The sequence below is a fragment of the Metopolophium dirhodum genome, chromosome 8 (genome assembly GCF_019925205.1).
Source record: "Metopolophium dirhodum isolate CAU chromosome 8, ASM1992520v1, whole genome shotgun sequence".
NCBI lineage: Eukaryota > Metazoa > Arthropoda > Insecta > Hemiptera > Aphididae > Metopolophium > Metopolophium dirhodum.
Window position 1 is genome coordinate 12,872,101 of NC_083567.1, and position 24,662 is coordinate 12,896,762.

General features: G+C 31.0%; 1 protein-coding gene across 2 annotated transcripts; it reads right to left on the minus strand.

The window, feature by feature from the left end:
• Window positions 1-1,517: 1,517 nt before the first annotated feature.
• LOC132949886 (elongation of very long chain fatty acids protein 6) lies at window positions 1,518-22,240 on the minus strand. 2 transcript variants are annotated; one of them, XM_061020998.1, is made up of 2 exons: window positions 21,330-22,224; window positions 1,518-2,604 (listed from the first exon to the last, which is right to left on the minus strand). In XM_061020998.1, exons 1-2 carry the CDS (start codon window positions 21,650-21,652, stop codon window positions 2,085-2,087), a joined length of 843 nt encoding a protein of 280 aa, XP_060876981.1. In that variant the 5' UTR covers window positions 21,653-22,224; the 3' UTR covers window positions 1,518-2,084. The 2 variants fall into 2 exon arrangements, with proteins under 2 accessions (XP_060876981.1, XP_060876982.1); XM_061020999.1 differs by lacking the exon at window positions 1,518-2,604 and adding an exon at window positions 8,654-9,772 and having other exon boundaries at window positions 21,330-22,240.
• Between the last annotated feature and the right edge of the window lie 2,422 nt (window positions 22,241-24,662).

The following is a 24,662-nucleotide window of genomic DNA, read 5'->3' on the forward strand; positions in this document are numbered from 1 at the left end:
ATAAAACATTAAATATAGGTACCTAACTCATAAGTAGGGCTCTGAAGTTATTGCTAAGTAAGCTAGAAATTAATTTTCACATAACGAAAAAAATATTATAAGTTTATATTGTTCATATTTTTGTATATTTAATGATTTTGTAGTTAACAGCATATTTCTTAATTTGACCGTTTTTTAGAGCATATGATGATTAATGATAAAATTCAATTGAAAATTTGGCAATGAAATAAATAAATAGGTACCTACCTAATATTATAAGGTATATTTATTTTGAGTTTTCATTACGTATTATTGAATCATGTTTTTCAAATCCCAAGTTAACATAAAATTTTCCGTTTTAAATAGTAAATATTTAATGAAAATTACTTAATATTCGTATTTACAAAAATGTTGAGTAAAAAAGGTGCATATTTTTTATGCATACTTGTACTTTTTATGCCCATAACTGCATGCATATTTAGTACTATTTAAGTCAGTGGTTCCCAACCTCTTCTATTCTATGCCCCCATTTTCAAAATCTCGCACCCCCCATCCTATAAATTGAAAACAATTGATTTACGGACGTCATAGCGGCATACAACGATTAAGTACCCCGGCGAAGATGTGTTTTACCCCTAAAACTTGTATTCTTATCGATACCCGATAACCAGCCGTTAATAATTTTAAATTTTTCCCCTGCATTGTAAAATAAAAATAATTAAATAAATACAAAATTTACTTTATGATGACTGTGTATGCCTCTCCAGGTTGGGAAACACTGTTGTAAGTGCATTAAGTTCCGAGCCCTACACTCATAAGTCATCTCATAAGAGTATTCAATTTAAAAATGTTTTCTAGCTTTTTGTATATCGTTTAAATTATTGACTTAAAAATATAATTTTCTGACATCAATATCATGAATCCACGTAAGCTTCTTATATGCTGTTCGTTCTGAATTTGTTTTTAATTCTTCCAAGTTATAGAGACGTTATTGTGGCAGATCATACTTGGTTTAGTTCAATAAATCTTTACAGTAATGTAAACCTAAACATTATTATATTAGGTAACCTACAGTTGATGACTTTTCTTTAAATCATTTTAAAATATTAAGAATTTGTAATAAAACTATAAACATATTTTTCATACTTATAAATATTAATTGTTTTTAATTGTTCTTTGTTATTGGTATAATTAATTAGAGTAGCTACAGTTTTGTTATAAATAAAAAAATATTAAGCATTTTTGTACGCACAATATTTTTATTTTTTTTATTAACTATTAGTATAAAACTATTATAGCTCAAACGCACAATATTATACGTTTATATATTATGTATGCTGCAAAATTAGAGGATCCTAAAAATATCTCAATACTTGAAACCGGGGGGGGGGGGGATGGCGACCTTGGCCTCCTTATCTGGAATTCCTGCTACATGATTGAGTGAAGATGGCCAGCTGTTGCGCAGGTGGGCCCTGAGAATCCTGTAATAAATGTACAAAAGGAAGGAACAAAATAACAAAATAAACTAAAGAAAAAAGTAAGTTCTTAGAAAATAATATTTTCTTTTTTATTAGGCTAAGTTGGCCTATTATGTAGGCACACGCACTTCAAACAAAAATGCCTATAAAACAACTTACAACACCGTTATAATCGATCAGCGACTCGAGACTTTTCTTCGCGGAAGTAAAGTACAAACTAAGTAGAAAATACAAAAAAAATATATATTTATTGTCTAAAAAACGAACGGTTTTCCTACACAACAATAAACAGAAAGAAAAAAAAAGAACACAGGATGAAAATAATATAGAAATCGAGCAAGAAAATGTATCAAAATAATATTAGCACATGTTCGTCTCATTGGTAATAATAATAATAAATAATAATAATAATGATCTTCTATCGCAACGTATTAATCTCGTAAATAATAGTATTTAATAATATCAGTGCACGTGTTTGAAAATCAATGGCCAGCTGCGACGGCACATCACACTGCGGCGGCGCATCACGGCGGCGGCGGCAGCAGCGGTGTTTGCATCAGTAGCAGCCACCGTAGCCGCCGCAGCCGGAGCCGCCGCAGAAGAAGACGTAACCACCGTCGTCCGGGATCAATGTTGCTTGGACGATTTCTTGGACGCGCTGACACGGCCCTTGTTGAGGTACGCGTTGTAAAAGAACCGGGCGAACAGCAGCAAGTAACTGAAGTACATGGCCGACGACAGGGTGATGTTGAGCTTGGACACACGGCACGAGTGCGGGCCGCCGGACTTCAGGTAACCGTACGTGGTGTAATTGATGAAGCAGCCGACCAGCATCTGCGTAAGCTGACTGGCCGTGATGAACATGGACACTTGCTTGGGAGGCCGGTAGCCCATGGCCCGCGCCGCGTAATACGTGTACATCATCGAGTGTACCGAGTAGTTCATGACGATGAACCACCGGGCGGACGACGTGAACTCCATGTACGAGAACCACGTGTACAGCAGCACGGTGATGTGATGATACCAGTGCAGGAAGATGAGCGGCTGCTTGCGGAGCACGATGAATATCGTGTCACCGAGTTCAGGCAGCTTGGACAGCACGAACAGCCACGACCAGAAACCAGACACAGGGTCATCCTCAACGTAGCTGCGAGTGGAAAAAACCAAATGATTAGAGAGATAAATAAAGATTTTCATGCAAATTGTATAGTGCCAACAATTGTTTTTTTTAAATATCTAAAACTAAATTAAATAGGTACTAAATTGTGGTTTGTCAGTTCACGTGGGATAGGCCTGGTGGTGAGAAATGGCCACTTTAAAACATTGAATGATAAAATATTGATAGTAAAATTAACATCAACATCGATGATTCAATTTGTTTTTACCATTCGGTTCTAGATGACGCATTAGTGTATCTAGACGCCAAACCGCTATACAATTTTAATATTTAACCACACACGTGTGACAAAAATTTGTATGTATGGCTCGGGTGGGTAGGGCTCACCGTATTTCGGTTTTAGATGAAACGCAACCCTCAATTACATCTGCGCACGTCACTCTCTCACAGGCTATTGTTTTTAGTTTTATTATTAGGTGTAACTGGCGTCAAAAATTATATATTCGGAGCAGGAGTAAAAAAAATATACCTATTTGTCTAATTTTTAAAAAAAATCTACGCTAGTAGCAAAAAGTATAATTATTTTTAGATTCTGTGTGATTCATGCGACTGTGTAGTTTATATTTTCATAAAGAGTCAACGGCGTCAATTAAAAAACCATTTAGGTACATTAAAAAATTCAGCATTGAAAAAATCTATTACTACCCACCAATCTTAATGTACCTACAATGTAAGTGTGAATTGAATACCTCGATGATGAAATAAATGTAATATAATTGCAATAGGTAGGTATAGTACGCAACTCGTGAATTAGTTTATAATTTATTAAGAGGATGTCAGCGCACTATTTATTTTCTCTCTCTGACCCAGACTCAGACATGCATTCAGCAGAAATAAGCTTTTGTAGTTAGGTATAGTAAATTAGAATGAATTGACAAACTTAAAGTTAAGAACATTATTCGTGTTTGTATGTTGGCTTTTTTACGATATATCAATTTGTATGCAAATTATAACAATTTAAAAATTAACATATTTCGCTTTAAAATTGGTTTACCTAACCACAGGTTCTCAAACTTATTAAATCCACCGCCCACTTTCAGAATCATTTTCTAAAACACCCCAAAATTGTTTAAGCTTACCATCCGTAGTGCATCTTAAAAACAGTAACTAGTGATTGTAATTGTTATATTTAAGTACACCATACCTATATCTTATATCTGAGTTCAAAATCCCATGTTTAATACAAAACACATATTTTAACATAATATTTAAAAATATTTTTACTTAAATTAAATTAAAACGTATCTAATGTGAAGGAAGAACCTGATGCTCTTAAACAAGATTGTTAATATCAGGCTTGGATTTACTTAAGTGGAATCATAATATGGACATGTAGTAGGTATTTAATTTTAATTTGTAATATAAGAAGAAGACATATTTTTCATTCATTTATCGCCCTTCTAGTCCTTTTCAACGCTCCTAAAAACAATAGAGACTAATATTGTTATCTAAATGGACAGTGGGTAGTTTAGATAACAAAAACGTACAACACGCAATGTTTATCATATCATTTATCATATGTTTACTTAATATTCCGGATAGAACGTGGCGATGGCACTATAACAATTATAATGCGCTTACCATATGTGTAAACGAGTCTTACATAGCGGTGATAGAACTTTTAGAAATAATTCCTTCATGCTCGGCTCTTACAAACTTTAAACGTAACCGAAGTTCAACATTTAGACGGTTAACATTTTTGTGTTCAAGATTTTCATATACAATAATGTATTGTTAAATATTTGTATGTTCAATCGTTTTAGGGGCGGAAAAAAGCTGGTCGTCGGTCGAACAAAGTGGTTGGTACCGGACGGACGTAACCGACGAGGCAAATAATGGGTGATTCAAATTTTCTGCGAATCTTACGCATGGTGAGAACATCTCAATTCTCAACCATTTTCGTCACTCAAAATTTGTAAGACCAAAATGATTTTCAGATGAGTCTTCACTCTTCAGATTACTACTAGTGTGGATAATTTGCTTAAATTAAAGTATAAAGATTATTATAAGGTAGTTTAATTTATAAAAATTGTAAGCTGGTTAGGTTATTTAAATAAAAATATACCTACATATATGATATATTTTATAATATATAACAATTAGTTTGTTATTAATTGAAAAGATAAACAGTGTGAAATTATAGTTTTGAAAAACATGATAATAAGGGCGTTCATTTATATAAATTAAAGATAAAATAAATATTCTCAATATACCTACGTTCCATAATTTAAAATAGTTACCCACTCCAAAAGTTTGGATCTAGATTTGCCAATTAATTTGTATATGTTACGGGTAAAGTACAAAATACGGTTAGTGTTCACATTACCCATTACCCGGGTAATGTGAACACTACCTGTACCTATATACATAAAAATAATAATATAATATTAATATAAGATTTTTTATCCTATTAAAATATTTTTTTTAATTTAACTAGGCTTTATTTAATTAATTTTCCATAAAAATCTAAAAAAAACCTATATAGGATAAAAAATCAGTTGACATTCGTGCTTACAAATACTTACAAATAGCGTCGGACGATTAGGAACTGTAAAAGTTCAAAAAGCTTGATAAAGCACGGCCAACTTCTTTTTAAGGATAATTAATGGAGGGATGACTTACAAATTTTAAATTCGTGCTTACAAATACTTACAATACAAATACTTTATATCCACAGCACACCAGATAATGTATAAATTAATTGGATAATACATATTTAAGGTGGATAATGTATACATTACACTGTTCATAAGGTTCACATTATCCGGGTAATATGTGCATTAACCTTTTTTGGACCTTGCCCGTAACATATACACTATACAACCCTGCAAAACGACGACCATGAGTTAAATGAATAGTGCGCATAATATCTATACAGAAAACTATTCAACAGCTGGAAAGGAATCCGTATCCTTCAAACAATTATAGTCATCATTTTTAGAAAACATTTTATTATATAGGTATTAGGTACCTACACAGTGTTTTAATGACTGATATTACGATTGCCACTGGTAAACATATTATTCACTATACAGGGCGATTCTTTTGACAGTGAAATACCAACTCATTGCGTATTAATTTTCATAATTGTTATAATTCTTTTAAATACTTAAATAAAATAATACAGTTAGATATAATATAAGTAAATGGTAGGAACTTATTCAAAAATCGATTTGTAAATGCAGAAATTCCAAACAAATATTTGACTTCAACAAAATAATTACGATAAAAATGCAAAATGAAATATAAAATGCTTTTTATAGACTTAAAATTATTGAAAATAATATTTCCAAAAACGCTAACACTTTTAAAAGAATACCTTGAACCATGATAAATTATATTACCATACACCAACGTAGTATTATGATTATGATTGATACCTGCGCACATAAGTACCTACTACATAAAATAGGTGTAGTCATATTATAAGTAGGCGTACACACCCCACTATTTACAAATCTAGAAAATAAAATAAACGTGGATTTTTCCTTAATTTGTGGATACACGCTTCGCAACGTCACTGATAACAATAACCCATTGACGCACAGTTCGAAATGCTTCCGATATCTGATGCGATTATCATCGCCATTGATTAAATATTGGGCGTCAAGACACATCCTGTCACACAATCGATACCAGTAATGTAAAGAATATTTTGGTTTAGAAATCAGAATACGAACTCGAATAATTGGATGAAAATATATTCATAATACATATTCTAAAGAATATTACATATAGGTTATAGGCAGGTTAAATTAACCTATTTTTGTCCAGATAATTTATATCAGATTTGGAATGGTTGGGAACTAACGTTTATAGATAATAATGAACATAGTATTAAATATACAAATAAGTATTTATATTAGTACAATGAATAATAATGCTAGTAACGAGTATACAAATAAATGTATAATAAAAAAATCTGTATCATCACAAATTTATAGTAATAAATTGTTATTATATAATTTGTATTTTTGTAAATTACTAAATAAATAAAAGTATTCAGATTACTTAGCGAGACTGATCAATACTAGAATTGTACGTAGGGAATAGACAAATAGTAATCAATGGTTGTTAAAATATAATCGACACATAACGAATACCACATTACCACGGCCACGGTTGTAATCATAGAACAATGGTTGTAATATAATAAATAACTACAACAACCTCACAATTTGAAACATGGTGAATAAGAACTGACTTGGGCCCAAATATCCTCAATAATAAAACGTACAATTCAGAACAAACTACTTCTTGGACTAACCATCATACTCCTTCTCCAGACGAAGGCCTAAAAATCCTAACCGCAATTTTAGAAACCAGTTCTCCGTCACCGGAAATGCGTCGAACGCTCGAACGTCGATATAATCGATGCGGCGGCGCTATCATTATACGGCACGTGAATATGTCATTATATTCGCTACGGATCCGAATGGCAGTAATACAAATTACATAAGCACCTACTGTCCTACTAAATAATGATTACCTATGCTATCACAGTACGCAATTTTTTTTCTACAGACAACACTCACTGGCTAGCAGCTAGCAGCTAATATACTATAATATGACGTTCGGTTTTCCAGCAGTAATAAAGTATTATTATATTGTTTATTATTACGTCCGCAATTGCGCGGTTAAGGATAACCATAAATATAAATATATACCACCGCACAACAGCGATGTTTTCACCCACAACCTTGCCATGGAAATACATATTATACTTGATGCATATTTTTATAAGTATACGCTGCTTTGTGTATCGCTACATCAATTACAGAACATTGGAACCTTATAAGTTAATAACGCTTAAACACCTAAATTATACTGTAGTGTGTATCAATAATAACGTGTGCTTCGTAAAAACTCTATCCCACTATACACACCTACCTTTAGTCGAGAAAATAACGTACCATTATTTCACAAGCCGAAATTGTAATAAAAACATTCAGTATATAGAATGTTTACATAACGGACCATTTTATAACGCAAATATTGTTCGATCAGTGTAAGCTAACGTCATGCAATTTGTAAGTAAGGTACACGTGCATTTGGATTACACATTCGTCCAAACTAAATCGAAAAACCACATCCTCTTGGATGATGCGCGCTGGTTTTCGAAATCGTATAAGCACACTTTCGGGGGACATCGTCTCAGGGTCACATATTATGTGATTTCCGCAAATAGCAAACGGAACGAGTTTATATTTTACAACAAATAAGCATACTTGTTTCAAGAACTGGAATTTTTCTACGTTTAATTTTAAAAACGAGAGAGAGTTGAACACCAGCTGCAGCCCCCACACTTGTTTAACGAAGTTGATTAAATGTAGAAACTAGGAAATCCCATTTGTTATCATTCAAAACGATTGACGGAATGTTGGGAATGTTTTATCAACAAAATATATTCAAATTGTTTCAAAAAAAAATGTCTTAACCATACAAACTAGACAAATGAACCAAGGATTTTTTGGATTTTGTAAATAGAAATAAAAAATATACCTTATATAAAATATGTAAATAAATTTATAATGTCATTAATTATGACCACAGATATGCTCCCACAAATAATATATTAAGTTCACAAATGTACTCACTTCAATTATCCTCAAATTATCACCGAATCAAACATACTGAGAATTATTTTATAAAAATAATCCGGTAGGTAAAATAAACGGCAGTATTTAGTATTTTACCATCTAAAATGATCCAAATCGCGTGTGGGTACACCTATGACAATATATTATTCATACATAGTGTCTTAGTATATGTATATTACATACCTATATTAAACATACATTAGTAAGATACGAATTTAATCGATACCTATAAATGATATACGTTGATATATGATTATACGAGTATAGTGTCTCATGTTCACTGTTCAAACTGACTTCTTTACTACTAAAAAGTAGTAACCTAATAGAATGGTTATAACTTAATATAATTCTTTACAGTTTTGTAAAATTAATAATATTAACCAAAATTGATGTTATAGGTGAATTACAATTACAATTCATTACTGCAAGAAATTGTATAATAATTACAACAAATATATTATACAAAAAACAACAGTCAATTTAGAACAATTTTAAACAATAACAAAAATATTAAAATACATGGCAAATACAACATTATTTTTAAGACTAAATTATATGGCTTGTACGCCCATATCCATCTATCAACAATGCCTAAACAACCTCGACACCTCGTTCATTTAGAGACATTACTTTTTTCAAGGAATAAAATTTAAATTAAATTAAATCAGTAATTGGAATAGGTAAAGATTAAATTTGCTTAAGCTTATAAACCAAAACAAATATTGTCTAAGAAGGAAAAATAATACGTTTTCCTAAATGTAACAAAAAGAAAAGAAAAAAAAAATATTAAATTCAAAAATAATACAATTAATCGCCCAATAACGCTTCGATAAAATAAAAAAACGATAATTATGTTTAATAATACCTAAGTAATGTATAATAATACCAAAATGAAAAATAAGTCTAATTTGTAAATAAATATGTCGCAGAGCGAATTGATCTCGAAAATAATAATAAATAATAGCACTTTGTTAAAAACCAGTAAGTATAATAACTAAAAAGTAATAATAACACATGTCTTCCGTGATCACTGTTGTTTGGTCTTGGACGATTTTTTGGATTTGTTGAAGTACGCGTTGTAAAAAAACTGGCCGAACAGCAACAGGTAACTAAAGTACATCAGGGACGACACCGTGACATTGGTCTGGGACACCCGGCAAGATTGCTGGCCACCGGCCTTTAGGTAACCGAACGTGGTGTAGTTTATGAAACAGCCGACCAGCATCTGCGTCAGCTGACTGGCCGTGATGAACATGGACACTTGCTTGGGCATCCGGTAACCCATGGCGCTGGCCGCGTAGTACGAGTACATCATCGAGTGCACGAAGTAGTTCATGACAACGAACCACCGGGCGGACGACGTGAACTCTGAGTACGAGAACCACGAGTACATCAGCACGGTCATGTGATGGTACCAGTGGAGGAAGATGAGCGGTTTCTTGCGCATCACCACGAATATGGTATCGCACAGTTCGGGCAGCTTGGACAGGACGAACACCCACGACCAGAACCCGGACACCTTGTCGTCTATGAGATAGCTACAAATGGAACAGAAAAACTAGACAAATAGTGTACGTACGGAGATCGACCACCACCTTCGGATGAACCAATACAATAGGACGATAGGAAATTTATACAGTACCAAACACGGATGATTAAGCATGATTACAACGCGCACCAGTATTTTTATGGCCATTATTCCTCGATGACAATTCGTCGCACATTATCGGAAACAAGGGTGCAGACAGCGAAGTATGTAGAGTATGTAGAGGAGGAGGAGGAAGAAGATCTTTTTACAAACTGGTTTGGCGTATTTGAAACAAAATGAGAGTTGAGACTTGAAAGTCAACGTTATTGACATAGGTTTACTTAGGTTTTGTTTACTTATTATTGAAAAAAACTCAAAATTATTAACAATAATATAATATAATGCCCCCGTAACAACAGTACAACAACAACACGTTTCACCCAATGGTGTACTCAATAACTATAATTAGTCAACACTTAAACGTTTTTTGATAGAAAAATATTTGACATATCTTTTCAGACATTTATAATTATAATTTTGCGTTAAAAGTAGATTGTGTGAATATTTAAAATTGTATAGAAACAGGAAATAAATAATGGTTGAAATTATATAACGTCTTTAATAGGTACCTATTAAAATAAATAATCGTAAAAGTTAGTCCCTAGAAATATTATTTTCTGAATTAAATAGTCAAGTACATATATTAAATTTAGGGCGGAGAGATATGAATAACCAATGCGTAGTAATGTACCATATTATTATAATGTACCTATCACATTATGATCGCTTTAAACACAACTCAGAACCTTATATCCTTAACATGGAAATTGTACCAATATTTTTTTTCTGCAAGGTGAGAAAAGCACTTAAGTTTAGTACCCAATAGGAAGACGCTGCTGTTAGATAAAGAACAGTAATTGAATAATTACTTTTATATTTCGTGTTAGTAGAAAAGGATTAGAAGTCTTTGAGAGAAAAAAACGATGTAAAATTTTAATATTTGTGTTTCAAAACTGAAAAAAAAATAAAATTGACCGATAAAATAAAATTTTTGTCAGTTTGAGTGACCAAAAATATAGTACAGCGACCTCGCTGTATATAAATTGTAAGAAATAAATCACTTGAGTTTTATAGGTTTTGAGAATAGTATGTATTATTGTCTTGACCACACAACTATTGCATTGCTGTCTGCTCGATTTAAAAAATAAAAAACATGTAGGCAATGTGTGTCTCAAAGGTCGTTTTGTTATAAATATATGCGAAAGAGTTCGATGAGCTAAAAAGGAAGACCGTTGTGTAGCACAAAACAGACTGCAGCGGTTATTAAATTGCACGTAGGTACTAATTATTATTTTAAAACTACATGGTGTTACGATTTACCATGTTTTGACCGTTTGGACTAACTGATAGAATAAGAGAATTTTTTTTACCCTTAATTTTCCAAACTAACTGTTATCGATATAAAATCTATTTTAATACACACACGGATTACGAAATATTTAAGAGGATTTCAGCGCACTATTTGTTTTCTCTCTCTGGCCTACGCGCCACATAGACATAACGCATTTGCGCAGAAACCTTTTTTCTATGTTTGTAAGTAATCGTAGAGTAAATTCACCCATTACAAAAAATATAGAGAATAATATTTTTGGAGGGAATGGCATATCGATTTCTCTAAATATTGTTTCAAAACAATTTAAACATCATTTAAATTTACAACATTTTTTTGTTTATTTTGAAAGTCGAATAAAAGTCAAATAACAATAAAATATAAAATTGATATGTCATTCCCTCTAAAATATTATTTTCTATCTTTTTTGTAATGGTTGATTTTACTCTAAGATTACTTAAAAACATAGAAAAAACGATTTTAGGCAAATGCGTTTTGTCTATGTTGCGCGTGGGTCAAAGAGAGAAAACAAATAGTGCGCTGACATCCTCTTAACGGTTTGACTCAATTAAAGTACAAAGTACTTAAGTACTTATGATACTATAGGCTGGTAATACAATTAGTTAGGTATTAACTGCATTTTATTTAAACATCAATTGTCTATGGCAAACCTATACTAAATAGGCACATGAATATATGATTAACCGATAAGGAATGATAAATGATAATAAATGATTGATGATTAACCGATGACCAGGGTAATGATTATACTATTGATAATATTATACTGCCTAGTATTTATAGGTTTATATTCAATGGTTATATTATTCTTTGAGCCGAAATTGTCATGTGCCATATATTATTCAATATTAAAACGCAAAATTCTACTTGATGTTGTATATACAAAACAGTATATTAATAAACAATGAATGATTTTCAGAATGATTCACCGGTAAAATATATACAAATTAATTATTATTAATTAATAATTAGTATAATTAGGTATTTATTTCTCGTTTTGACTTTTCGCGGAGAAAAAATTTGTTTAAAATAGGTACAACGAACGTTATTGCTGCGGTTCAACGTCTTATTTTTATGAATTTTATCAACGCGCACGTCATCAACTCAGTTTTTAATGATTTTTTTCTTTCGATAAATTGTTTAAGTACCTACACGATTAAAACAGACATTTGACTATTCTTTTTACTGTAGTTTTTTAACAGATAAATGTCTATATATTTTGCTCTATTTTGTATTGAATGATAATTACTAATTTAAAATAAATTTAAATTTTATACTTAAGGCGGTTGAAAGTGGGTCGTTTTTTCGTGCATTTAGACCAATAAGCAAAAGAAAAAAAAACACACTTCTAGAAGTCCAATTTTCATTTTGAAAAAATGTTTGGATTTGTTTACTCCTTGTCTGTGTTATGTAGGAAATTAATTTATAATTTTATGTTTTTTAGTAACAATAAAGTAAAAGTGAATTTTGGAAAAAAAAGAAAATTAATTTGGTACTATATTAATTAAACAATAGAAAAAATCGAAAATCCATTTCCTACATAACCTAGAAAACAGAATAATGAATTTAAATGTGTTTTCAAAATTAAAATCGGGCTTTTGGTACTGGGTGAATTTTTCTTTCGCTTTTTGGGACTTTCATAGCCACATAGGAGTTCAAACATTTTCAATTGCAAAATATAGTGACGTGTGACTGCGCGTAGGTACGCTATACCGATTTCCGAGAATCTTAGCCGCGACTATTATACGGGCGATAAGAAATCAATTACATAATATTATAATGATACACAGCTGCTAAATAAAATATTATTTAGTATATTATGCCATCGTGATTCAGTCCGTGCACTATTTGTACTCACTACCAATTTTATTTTCTTGTGGTAAAAATGAGTAATTGGCGTTTTGGTAATAAAAAACGAGCTAAATTATTCATAAGACGAAAAAAGTTGAAACACAATTTGGCAAATTTACAAAAAAAAATGAAGAAATTCAAGAACTCGGCAATGACGACAGCAATAACGTTTCAGAAATAAGCAATAATCAGTTAAAAAGTTGTTCAATAATGCGATATTATAATTATTTTAAATCTCAGTGGTATTTTAGATTCTGAGCGAAGCGATGAATGTATTGATTTCACAATGATGTGTGTTTTTTTTTTTATTTTTGTGTCTGTCATCACGTTTTAGGACAGTAAAAGTGCTTGGATTTTCTTCAATAGTAACTTTTCTGATAGGAAAGTGAATCTAGTTGGTACTTTGGGGGGTCAAAAGTAAAAATTTCCCAGTAGTTTTCACAAGCGACGTGAAAAACAAAAGAAAAATTAAGGAAAAACGGGAATTTTTACGCAAAATCGGTTTTCGAGAAAATCGATTTTGGTTTTTGGTGTAACTCTAAAACAAATGACCGTAGAGACATGAAATTTTTACTGAATGTTTATATTAGCATTTTCTATACACCATAAAATTTACAAAATATTTTGACTCTTTTTGAGCTGTTTACGGCCATTGTCAGTTTTCAATTTTTTTAGTTTTTTTTTTCTATAAATATCAATAAAAATTTATCTGTTGAGTAAAAAAGCTTGAAAATTTAATAGAAGGCTCCTAGGTTATTGTTTCAAAGGCAGATGAAAAAAATTAAAAATCCTTAGTCACAGTTTTTATTTATAAGCATTTAAAGATCAAATTTTGACAAAATACGGAAAAATCACGAAAAATAGTAAATTATTTTGAGTTGAGAATTCATAAAAATTTTTCTTTTTAAATCTAAGATTTGAAAATGTAATATAAGATTACTCATAAGTTTGCCTACCTTTATCAAAAAAAAAAATGTCTAGAAGAAACTTAAATTAAATTTTTATGAGCGTCTGAAATTTATATTTTTACAACATTTGATATTTACTCGATTTCTCATGTAACAATTTTCTTATTTTATTGTAATTAAAAAACGAATGACTGTAGATACATCTATAATTATTTATTTTGTTTTTACTAGACACTTGTTACGTTGATGTTTAATTTATTATTTAGGCGTCTATCATTGGGTATAGGATCAACAAAGTTCTTTTTATGGGCGTACGTAATAAACACTGTTCAGTTTGCCAAAATAATGAAAATAGTGAAAAAGAATCACCATTTCATCAGTGTTTTAAAAATTGGAATGGGACTTCTACTGCCATGGAATCCGATATAATTGTCGAGGGATTCTGTCAAAGTGTGACTATGCATAATTTAATATATGATAAATTAATTGGAGATGGAGATTCAAGTATAATGAAGAAGTTAACACTTTCTAAACCTTATGCAGATTACGACATAGATGTAAAAAAAATAGAATGTATGAACCATATTTTAAGAAACTATTGTAATAGAATTGTAGACATGTCAGCTCGTCGTAAAAGTTCTTCTGGAACTGTAGTCCCGGGGTTTTTAAGGAAAACATTAAAAGATAGAAGGCTTAAATTAAGGTATATTAAGAATATAATATATAATTATACATTTATGTAGCAATATAATATAATACAAGCAATTGTTTTTTTAAAGACTTACTGTTGTCAATATATAATTTATAATGATTATGTTTTTGATAAAACTATGAACTAGGTACATTATACTTTATGTAAGTACGATGTTGTATTTACCTACCTGTTTTGTCAACACAATGCGCGGTGTGACGGTAATAAAATTATTGTTGAACTGTTTACTGATAAAACGAAATAATTACGCGTTCGGGGAACTAACGCACACCAATGATCAGTTATTACACACACACTCACACAGCAATTCTCAATGAATATAACATATTGCCTATACTCAACCCCTAAAAAACGGTCCACTTTCAACCGCCTTAATATATATCTATAAATTTGGTCTCAAAAAATATATGTTCGATTCCTAACAACTTTTTCATAAAAAAACAAAGTAAAAAAATAAATGAATCATTTCTTCACATTCGTAGAAATTCAATTGATGTATTTTTTAAACTCAAAGATAAGAATTTTGAAATGATCGTAGGTATACCGCTCAATAATGCAATACATTATATTTAACTGGTAAATTATTGCGTTGAATTAGTGAAGTGAATTCAAATAATTTGACTATGAAACCTAATTACCTACATGGCTACATACCATAGGGAATAAATAAATAAAAGACGCATTTTATATATTATTTCACAGTATGCTTATTATGTATTAAATTGTATATTATGAGACTATAGTAAAACGTAAGTGCATCAAAAAAATTACAATTATTACGAGAGGAATTCTCCCACAAAATTCAATATCACGCAAAGCATAAATACAAACATTTTATTTGTCAACAATTAATAGAAACAGGAAGGCCATAGAAATATTAAAACATTCACAGCAACAATATCTGCTGACGTGTGCATTTGAATTTATCGAGAGAATTATAATGCAAACCCAATTTTCTATTATTGCTTTTTACTATCTAAGTAAGCAACACCTGTAATATTTTAACAAGTCGGTAATCTGTTATGAAAAAGCACGAATACCTCGACGAATATAAAATATAATTAACCCCGATAGGTAATATAATATTAAAATACGTTAGAAATTATTGAAAATTTAATCCAATCGGGCTTATACCGACACCCAATTGATAATCCAGTTTAAAAACCTTCTCAAACTATTTTAAACTATTTATTTAGAATCTATTAGTGCCATTACAAATTGATAATTAAATAGGTACCTACCTACATAATTATAAAGTATAAAATATTTTAAAAAACCATTCAAACGTAAAAGATATTATGCTAATTAAGTTAAATTATCAAAATGTTTTCTTCGAAATGATTAATTATGTTTAGCTAAAAATAAATGCCATAGAAACATAATTAAATAATAATTTATTTCGCGAATTACCTACCTAGTAACAATCTACTATCAAGTAACTATAATCCATATTAAATATCAATTAATAAAACCTATAATATAAATAATAGTTTCTTTAACTTAAGCCGGGTTCACACTGCCCGTGTAGTGTCGTTTTTTTATCTGTATACCAAAATGCAATGCCAATGATATGAATATTGTACCTGATGATAACATTTTACAATTTTTTTTTATTTAGGGGTGCTAAATAGATACATAGAAGTATAGACTAGGGTCAATGGTCAAAAGTTGAATCATGTACTTGGTCACAATATATTTTAATCGGGCCCAATCTGGTAATCTAAAAATTGGCATACTCTGATTCTGAGGTATACGGTAATAAGTACATTTTCTACTATAATATATTGTATAAATACAATATAAATAAGTACCTACGAAATAAAATCGTAGAAGGTAAGGTGATAAAGATGACAAAATTAATATGTAGGTAACAAAGAATAACATATTATATTATTATTATTATAATATTCAATTGAAAAGTGATATACTGTAAGAAAACTAGTCATTGATTGTCCAATCTCGTAGTTAATCACAACGAACTGGGGTGGAATAGAAATGGAAGTAGTAATAACTATCAATTATAGATGCATTATTATTCACAAATATTTTATATTGATAGTTATAAATTAGAATTTAGCCAGACTTTTTTTACGCGTTTTTACGACCAAATAGAATTATAGCCTTATTTTTCATTTTTAAACCACATAAGATAGAACAGCATTAACATTACTTCCTCTGAGTTATAATACATTAAGTGAAAACGCCCATAATTTTTCAAATATATAGTAACAATATAAAATAAAGTATGATAAATAATTGAATATTGATGACTGACACGTGATAACAATAACATAGAAGATAACACATTACAACTGAAGAATAAAATATTAGTTGCTTTCGTATTACAAAATATTCTTTATTGCAATACAATTTTTTTATTTAGATTATTTTTACTTATACATTAAGAAGGGTTAATTACATTATTATTTATTATTATATATACCTACCAAAATACATTTATAATAGTTCATAAATTTAGAAAAATAACAATTAGTAAACCAAAAAATTAATGATCGATTGACTAAAACATATTTGATTTCTTGAAAGTATTCATTTCAGTATTTTAAGTGCTACAACTATTTTGACACATTTTATGAGTTAAGATAACCAATCTGTAACGTAATATTTTAAAGTAAAAAAAAAACAATTTACCAATTAGTTTCCGGTGATTCTAATTTAGTAGGTAATATTCATTATCTTAATAAAAATACATTTGCATATTCATTTCAATTGTATTTGAATTACATTACATGAATAGCGATGCTCGTCGCACGTTATATAGCACCTCTTATATTTATGTATTTATAGAATCATGCCTGCGATAGGCTATTTTAGCAAGGTATGATAAACGTTACTTAAACGATTGTCCTAATTTCACAGCATATTATATCAATATATACATGTTATAAACAGACACTAAAAGCCAATAAGAAAATAAATTTAAATTGTACAATTAAATTATGCGAATATGATATACAAAAGAGACTGAAAATATTAGAATTTAGTTTGTCTAGAGTATTAAAAATTTACATATCGACAAATAAATTTAAAATTACTAATTATTTAGTTACATCCCAGTATCTAAGGAATGACATCATCATATCAATATTATGTAATTATGATATTAATAAAACAAAAAACAAAAATATACAAAGATGCACTGGAAAATAAAATCCATTGAATATAGAACTTGCATAAGTCGCAAGAGGTAAAAAAATAATACTCGTCGTATTATGAATTAATATTAGTAACTTATTTAGTAATTATTACCTGTATACTTATTGGTTATTACTCATCATACTTATTACTAACAACGTTACGGAAAATTTCAATGACGTGAATGACGTCGATATCACTATTATTATTGCTGATATCTAATCACACGATTTTTGCCCACATATTATACGCAACGCAGTCACACTAAATATTTTAATGGTGAAAATAAATAAAAAAATATTACTTAATTTTATTTTATAATTCAAACTAATAAAATTGTACATCATGGATAGGTGAAATCACAAGAGATAAATATTATAATATATTTCCAGTCACGCTAACTATGAAAATATATTTATTAGGTATATTTGAACTGAAATCAGTATAAATAAAATTACCTAAGTTTAATTTAGTTGACACCAAAATATGAAATTTGTTTTAATTACCTATCTAGGGACTAGAACTTAAGTTTTTGTAGAGAACGCCACACCAACATTATTATCTGTCGTGAAGTACTTGGTAAAAATGAGTTTTCAGAAATCGGTAATAAACTATTAAATTAACTATTGAAGTGATTTGAGAGCTTTTATATAAATTAAAGAAAACAATATTTCTGACTCTTGAATAGGTAATCTTTTTATGTTGTATTAATTAAGATAAATATTTCTACTTAAAAGTATAAATTGTTTTCAGGTACTTAAGTATATTATTTTAAAGTTATGATATAAGAAAAATCTAAATATTACCCAAAATATTGCCCAATGAGGCTATTTTATGATAAAAATAACAATAATTATAAGTTATAACTATAGTATAATATAAGTTTTATAATAATTTAACAATATAAACAAATAGAGATATGAGTTTTGAAAAACATAAAAGTATCAAAAATTAACTTCAAAAACTCATTTATCTTGTTAATCAGTGATAAATCAACATCAAAATATTATTCAACTTTCGTCAAACATTTTTTTAAACTATTTTCATTTCATTGAAATCAGCAAATCACATATTAGTATATTACTCTACATATTATTTTATTCTGTGATATGAGGTACCTACCTAAACCTACATTTAAGAATTATTTATCAAAAATATAATTTTAATTATGTAGGTATTATTACCAATCTATTATGGCTAATTGTAATGTAGGTTATTTTATAAAAGGAATATAAATTCAGGTGGATTAAAATAATTTGATTAAATTGTCGGAAGTATTATTTAAACCAATTAATTTTTTAGTACCTATATCAATATTTTATATATACTGACAAAATCATACAATTTAAATATTAAAGAATTCCATATCATGTCAATCATACTCTTATTTGTTACATTATAAATAATATTGTGGTATAAAAATTAATTAAACTCACAAAAATAGATAAATGAAAATCTTTATGTCTTATTCTTGTTATTGCCCAGTATATTTCCTAAGATTAAAGATGAAAGATCAACCTGATTAGCTGAGATCATTAACACTGGTATACTACAAATAGGTACAGTAATACCTATTACCTATAAATGATTCATTAGAACTAAAAGAATGCACTTCGGCCCTCAATTTGGCAGCAAATATGATATAATTACATATAGATTATATAGTAATTACCTAAATATTTTATCAAAAAGAATAGTTGATGACGTCAAACTCTTTTTTAAATTAGGTAGGTATTTCAACTCATTTAACTTTTTTTTACAATCATATTATTTTATTCAGGTACCTACCTTACCTACTAAACAATTAAATTAGATATGAAAAAACCACATAAAGTTTCACAAAATTTAAATTTTTAAAACGTGGCTAATTGAATTGAAAATTGTGTATTAGGTATATTATTAAATACTTTTTTTTAAATATGTTAGGTATGTGTTCCTTTATGTATTTATAATATGTAATAGACATTTAATATGAGTAAGGATAAAATTGATGAGAATTTATTGTAGACTAACTAGGTACCTATTAAATTGTAAAACGGTTTTGAAGGTGAATTATTAACCAGTATTCCAAGGATATGAGTATAAAAGAAATATTTTAAATATTCAATTCAAGTTTGAATACAAACAATTTCCTGTGAGATAATATATACGCATAAAAGTAGGCATTAGGATCAATATGAAGTAAGTTTATATATCATTCATGTTCAAAATAATTAAAATGTAAATGACAACTTTCTGACATCATTATTTGCCAGATTATTTACTCTTCATAAATTAACGTAAATTAGTAACACAATAACAAAAAAAAATGGTTGAGTACTAAGGTTATTATTTTTATAATGATCTAACCTAACAATATAGGTAATTAATTAGGTTAATCTGAAGAATGAATAATATTGGAAAATTGTTATTCAGAACTTGGTTACCTATAATATAAAATATACCTATTTAAAATTAGCGCATATGTAGATTGAATATATTATAGATTTGAATATTTGTATTCAGTGGTTTGTATTAGATATACTATATACTAAATGTTATGATGAATACAAACCAATAATATTTAAAAGTACTTGATATGAAGTGTATAAAAAGTATCTTATATTCTTTAAAGACATAAAGCACTAAACTGAACATACAGTAAGTAGGTGCCTACCTAGTTGCAATATAAAAAAATTATGATATAAAGGTACATAACAAGTCAATTTAAAATAAAAAACATTTATTTACCTACCTATTAAAATTATGAACACTACCTCCTACTGTGAACTATATAAGAAGGTTCCCAAAAAAGCTGTCTTTTAAATTACATATTATATATTATCTACAGTACCTAACTTATCAACTTTAGAACCTATAAAATTTCAAAATTTCATACTAACATAATAGTAAATACTTAAAACATCAACATTCAACATAACTCATAAGCATTTACAAAAAAATTTAAATGACGATACATGCCACAAGTTGTGTTGGTATAAAAGTCTATAAGTATTGCCGTTCACCATGTGTGAAACAACGGTGTGATTAGGAGCTTGAGCTCGGTAAACCTAACGGCCATTACACGATGATAAAGTGAAACCGTAATGACGAACAATCGCAGCTTTCACCCGAAAGAACCAACCGATGGGTCGGGGAAGCATAGTGTTTAAGGCTTAAGCCATTTGTACAATCATAATATTATTAAATTATATAGGTGGGTGTTATTATTGAATTAGGCCGGGGGGGAGACCGGCGGCGTGTTATCAGTGAACCGAAAAACGCGACCACACGCGTGGAAGTCATATTATCTACAACTATACTGAAGCGGGGGCGGCGTCAGAAACCCCGAAAGAACCACACGTCACCGTGAAGACGTTTCACCCATGTTTATTAGTTAATCACAATTTACTACCAAAAGAATTTTACAAAAATACCTACTACTACTACTACTACTACTACTATAATAATGCGGAGGTTAAGAAAAAACAATTACACACACACACACACACACACACACCATAAAGCACGTGGGCCGATCATCGCTTACCTGGTGACGCACACAGAGTGGTGCAGTCCGTATTTGTTGAGAACCCGGAACAGCTCGGGCGCCGTTCGGGCGAAGCCGACCAAGCTGAACGTGGCCAGCATCACGTTCCACAGCACCAGCAGCCCTTTGAGCCGGAAGCCGGCACGATCGCGCATCATACGCCGGAGCCCGAACACCAGCATGGCGTAGATGGTGCAGTAGTAGAACCCGTTGGTCCAGTTCTCGGTCATCCACTGCCGCGTCCATTCGTAGTGGAAGTTCTCCTCGAAGTCGAACACGTACGAGTAGTTGGACGGTTCCGGGTGCATCATAAGGCGGACCATTGCGACGTGTGTTCGTAGTATTCCGTGTGACGGTTGTCCCGCTAACGTACAATAGGTAGGTAGGTTTAATGTGTTTGGTGGTGTTTATTCGTCCACAAAGTTCGGCGGTGGGCAAATAATACCGGCGGGACGTGAGGGACGACGACGACTGGCAGCGCGGAACAACGGGGGTGTGTGGAATCGGCCGCGTCGCTCTGTTGCAACCTAACCGACGACCGAGTTGAAAACGAAACGCGTGGACGCCGGAGTATATGAAAAACACTATCGACAGTTGAATAATAACAACAATATTATTAAGTTATTGTGATTTGCACGAAATATGCGTTTTAACGTGTGCGCGCGTGCGAGTGTGGGTGCGAGAAGAGACTGCCGTCTGAGGCGACTGATGAACCGACGTGCTATCGGCTGTGCCTGTGAACGGAAAGTGTACTCTTGCTCAGAGTCAGACTCGGACGTGGTCGTGAAAATACGATATAGTAATAATAGTAAAACACGTATGCGAGAACGCGCGTGCGTATGTGCAGCACTGCGGCGGCGGCACGTTACACCGCGAACCTCGCGACGCGCACGATCCGTCCCAAGGCGTCAGTGCGTCACATGGATCGCGGCGCGGCTGCCGCTGGAACGTGGTGACGTCGTAGTCGACTTTTTGGCGGCCGCGGTGTAGGGAAGGGGCCAGCCAGTGCGACAAACATGACGCGCGCGCCCGCACGCACAGTGCGTTTACCTGCGGGGAATATTATTTTGCTCGTGTACGGGCGGACACGTGTTCTACAACGCCGCCGCGCCGTAGCGCCGCTACACGTCCCGGTCCGGTCACCGCCACTCGCTACTCGCTACAAAAAAATAGCAGACCGGAAGGCGGAAACCCGAAACCGGTAGGTCGATGGTCTTGAGTCTTGACTCTTGATAGTTGTTACTTGATACATAATTTATATTCGAATTGACATACCAATATACCATATCTCATTCTAGTGACTAGTTATTATTAAAATAGTTTTAATGCAACTAATAATTATTATCACTATCGTTATTCGTTGGTAGTGATAATACAAAAAATGTATGCTATTCGCGCCTATTATTATATAATATTAATATATATATAATATACGTAACAGTTGCTTTAATTTGTTATTCGACGCTTACAACTCTTTAATTTGACGAACCATGTACGAGTGTACGACTATTATAATATACAATATATGGGTACATGTTTAATTCTTGTGTTTGAACAATAAACTATATACTTACGACCTACCTATAAGACCTGTCATGATGGCTTTCAATTTTCTATATTAATTAGAGAATTGTAAAATATTATAGTTTAAAAATTCTCACATCTCGCTTATTTAAATATCCAAAAAATCCAACGTACAAACACAGAAAATGTTCTTAATTTGAAGTTTTTTATTAGGGACCAAGCACTCTAATACCAAAGCTAACAACACATTACACAAAGTTGGTTCTGCAGCAGAACTTCTGCTGAATGAAAATTGTATATGAGTATATTATGACACAGTAGACACACATTATGGCGCCTGGTTCATAGAGGGAAAACTATAATTAATATAGTGTGCTGGCCCGCTGACTTGTTCAATATCACGATATTATCGAGGCCTCGCAAAATAATTAATAAACAGAGTAATACCGTAGTGTTAAGCACAAGTGCTCAATACAAGTACCTATTGCAGAAGTAAATATGTTAATTCCATAGTCGTTACAAATATTTATTAATTAATTTAGAATTATCATTAGGCAATAAGCTTACAATTTTGTTACCTATACGTTTTTATTTACGTACCTATGTGATCAATAGTATGTCAGGGCCGAATTGAAGGAGGGCAACTGGGACATTTTCCCCGGGTGGCCAATTTTTGACACATTAAGGGGGGAGGGTGGTCAGACGCCGATGTATATTGTATAAATAACATTTTTTTCGGTAATAATTTGTTTGAGTACCTATACTTGGACTTCTTACATTGCAAGACTATGATACGGCAATTTGGCGTCATTTACTTATTTTGTCAATGATAACTACTATTTTTGTAATTTTTTTTCATAGTGTACAATTTTATATTGTACATTTTGGCAGTAATATAATGTATTAAAATAATGTATCATCATGATCTGTGTTTTTAACAAAATTTTCATAAATAAATAACTATAATCAAACAATTAAAAAACAGCTGGTTATTTTATTTTATTTTTTTTTTTTGGGGGGGGGGGGGGCGCACAAATATTGTTGACCCAGGGTGCAAAAAATTTAAATACAGACCTGTAGTAGGTACCTATATTGTAAAAAAAAATACAATGTTATGCCTGTTTTCAAAGGATATGAATACATATTAATATAATTGCTAGGTACTTAGAGAAAGTAAAGAAGAACTTGAAGTGTTATTTGATTCACTTTTCCACCCCCACACCAAAACCCCGAACGACAAGTCACTGTACCCACTACTAATACACCATAACAAGCGTGCATAATATGTGTGTAATGTATTATGATTGTGTATTTGCTGGCATGCTGCACTCAGGTATAATAACTATTTAGGTACTTATTAATCCATAACCAAAAGTCTCAAAAACAGAAAAAAAATAATACTTAACGGAATCAAAAAATGAAAGTGAAAATAAATTATAGTATTATACCACGAGTCACGACAAAAAAAAACTATATTTCTGTTATCGAAAAATTGATAATTCTGATAACTAATAACTGTTGACAATAAATTGTATTTTTATCAGTGTTTATCTTTATTTTGTACTTACTATTTATTATTATTATTTTCTTATTTTTTTATTGAGCTTAAGTATGGCCATTAGCTGTTTTTTTTGTTTGTAGGGGGGAGGAACGGTTGGTACAATTGGTTAAAACACGTTTGTATGTGTGACAAGGATTTGTAGCTAAAAATCCTGTGTGGTCATCCATTTAGGAGCTAGCAATACCGGTCGATACATACACTCAGAGCATTTCCGCAGTTGAGTGTACGGACCGCGCCACACCAAGCCA

Bases quoted from the DNA above. Each gene is read 5' to 3' on its own strand.
- LOC132949886 (XM_061020998.1), bottom strand. From the start codon at position 21,652: ATGGTCCGCCTTATGATGCACCCGGAACCGTCCAACTACTCGTACGTG. The intron at 2,605-21,329 runs GTAAGCGATGAT...TTCCACTCGCAG, and splicing joins CACTCTGTGTGCGTCACCAG to CTACGTTGAGGATGACCCTG.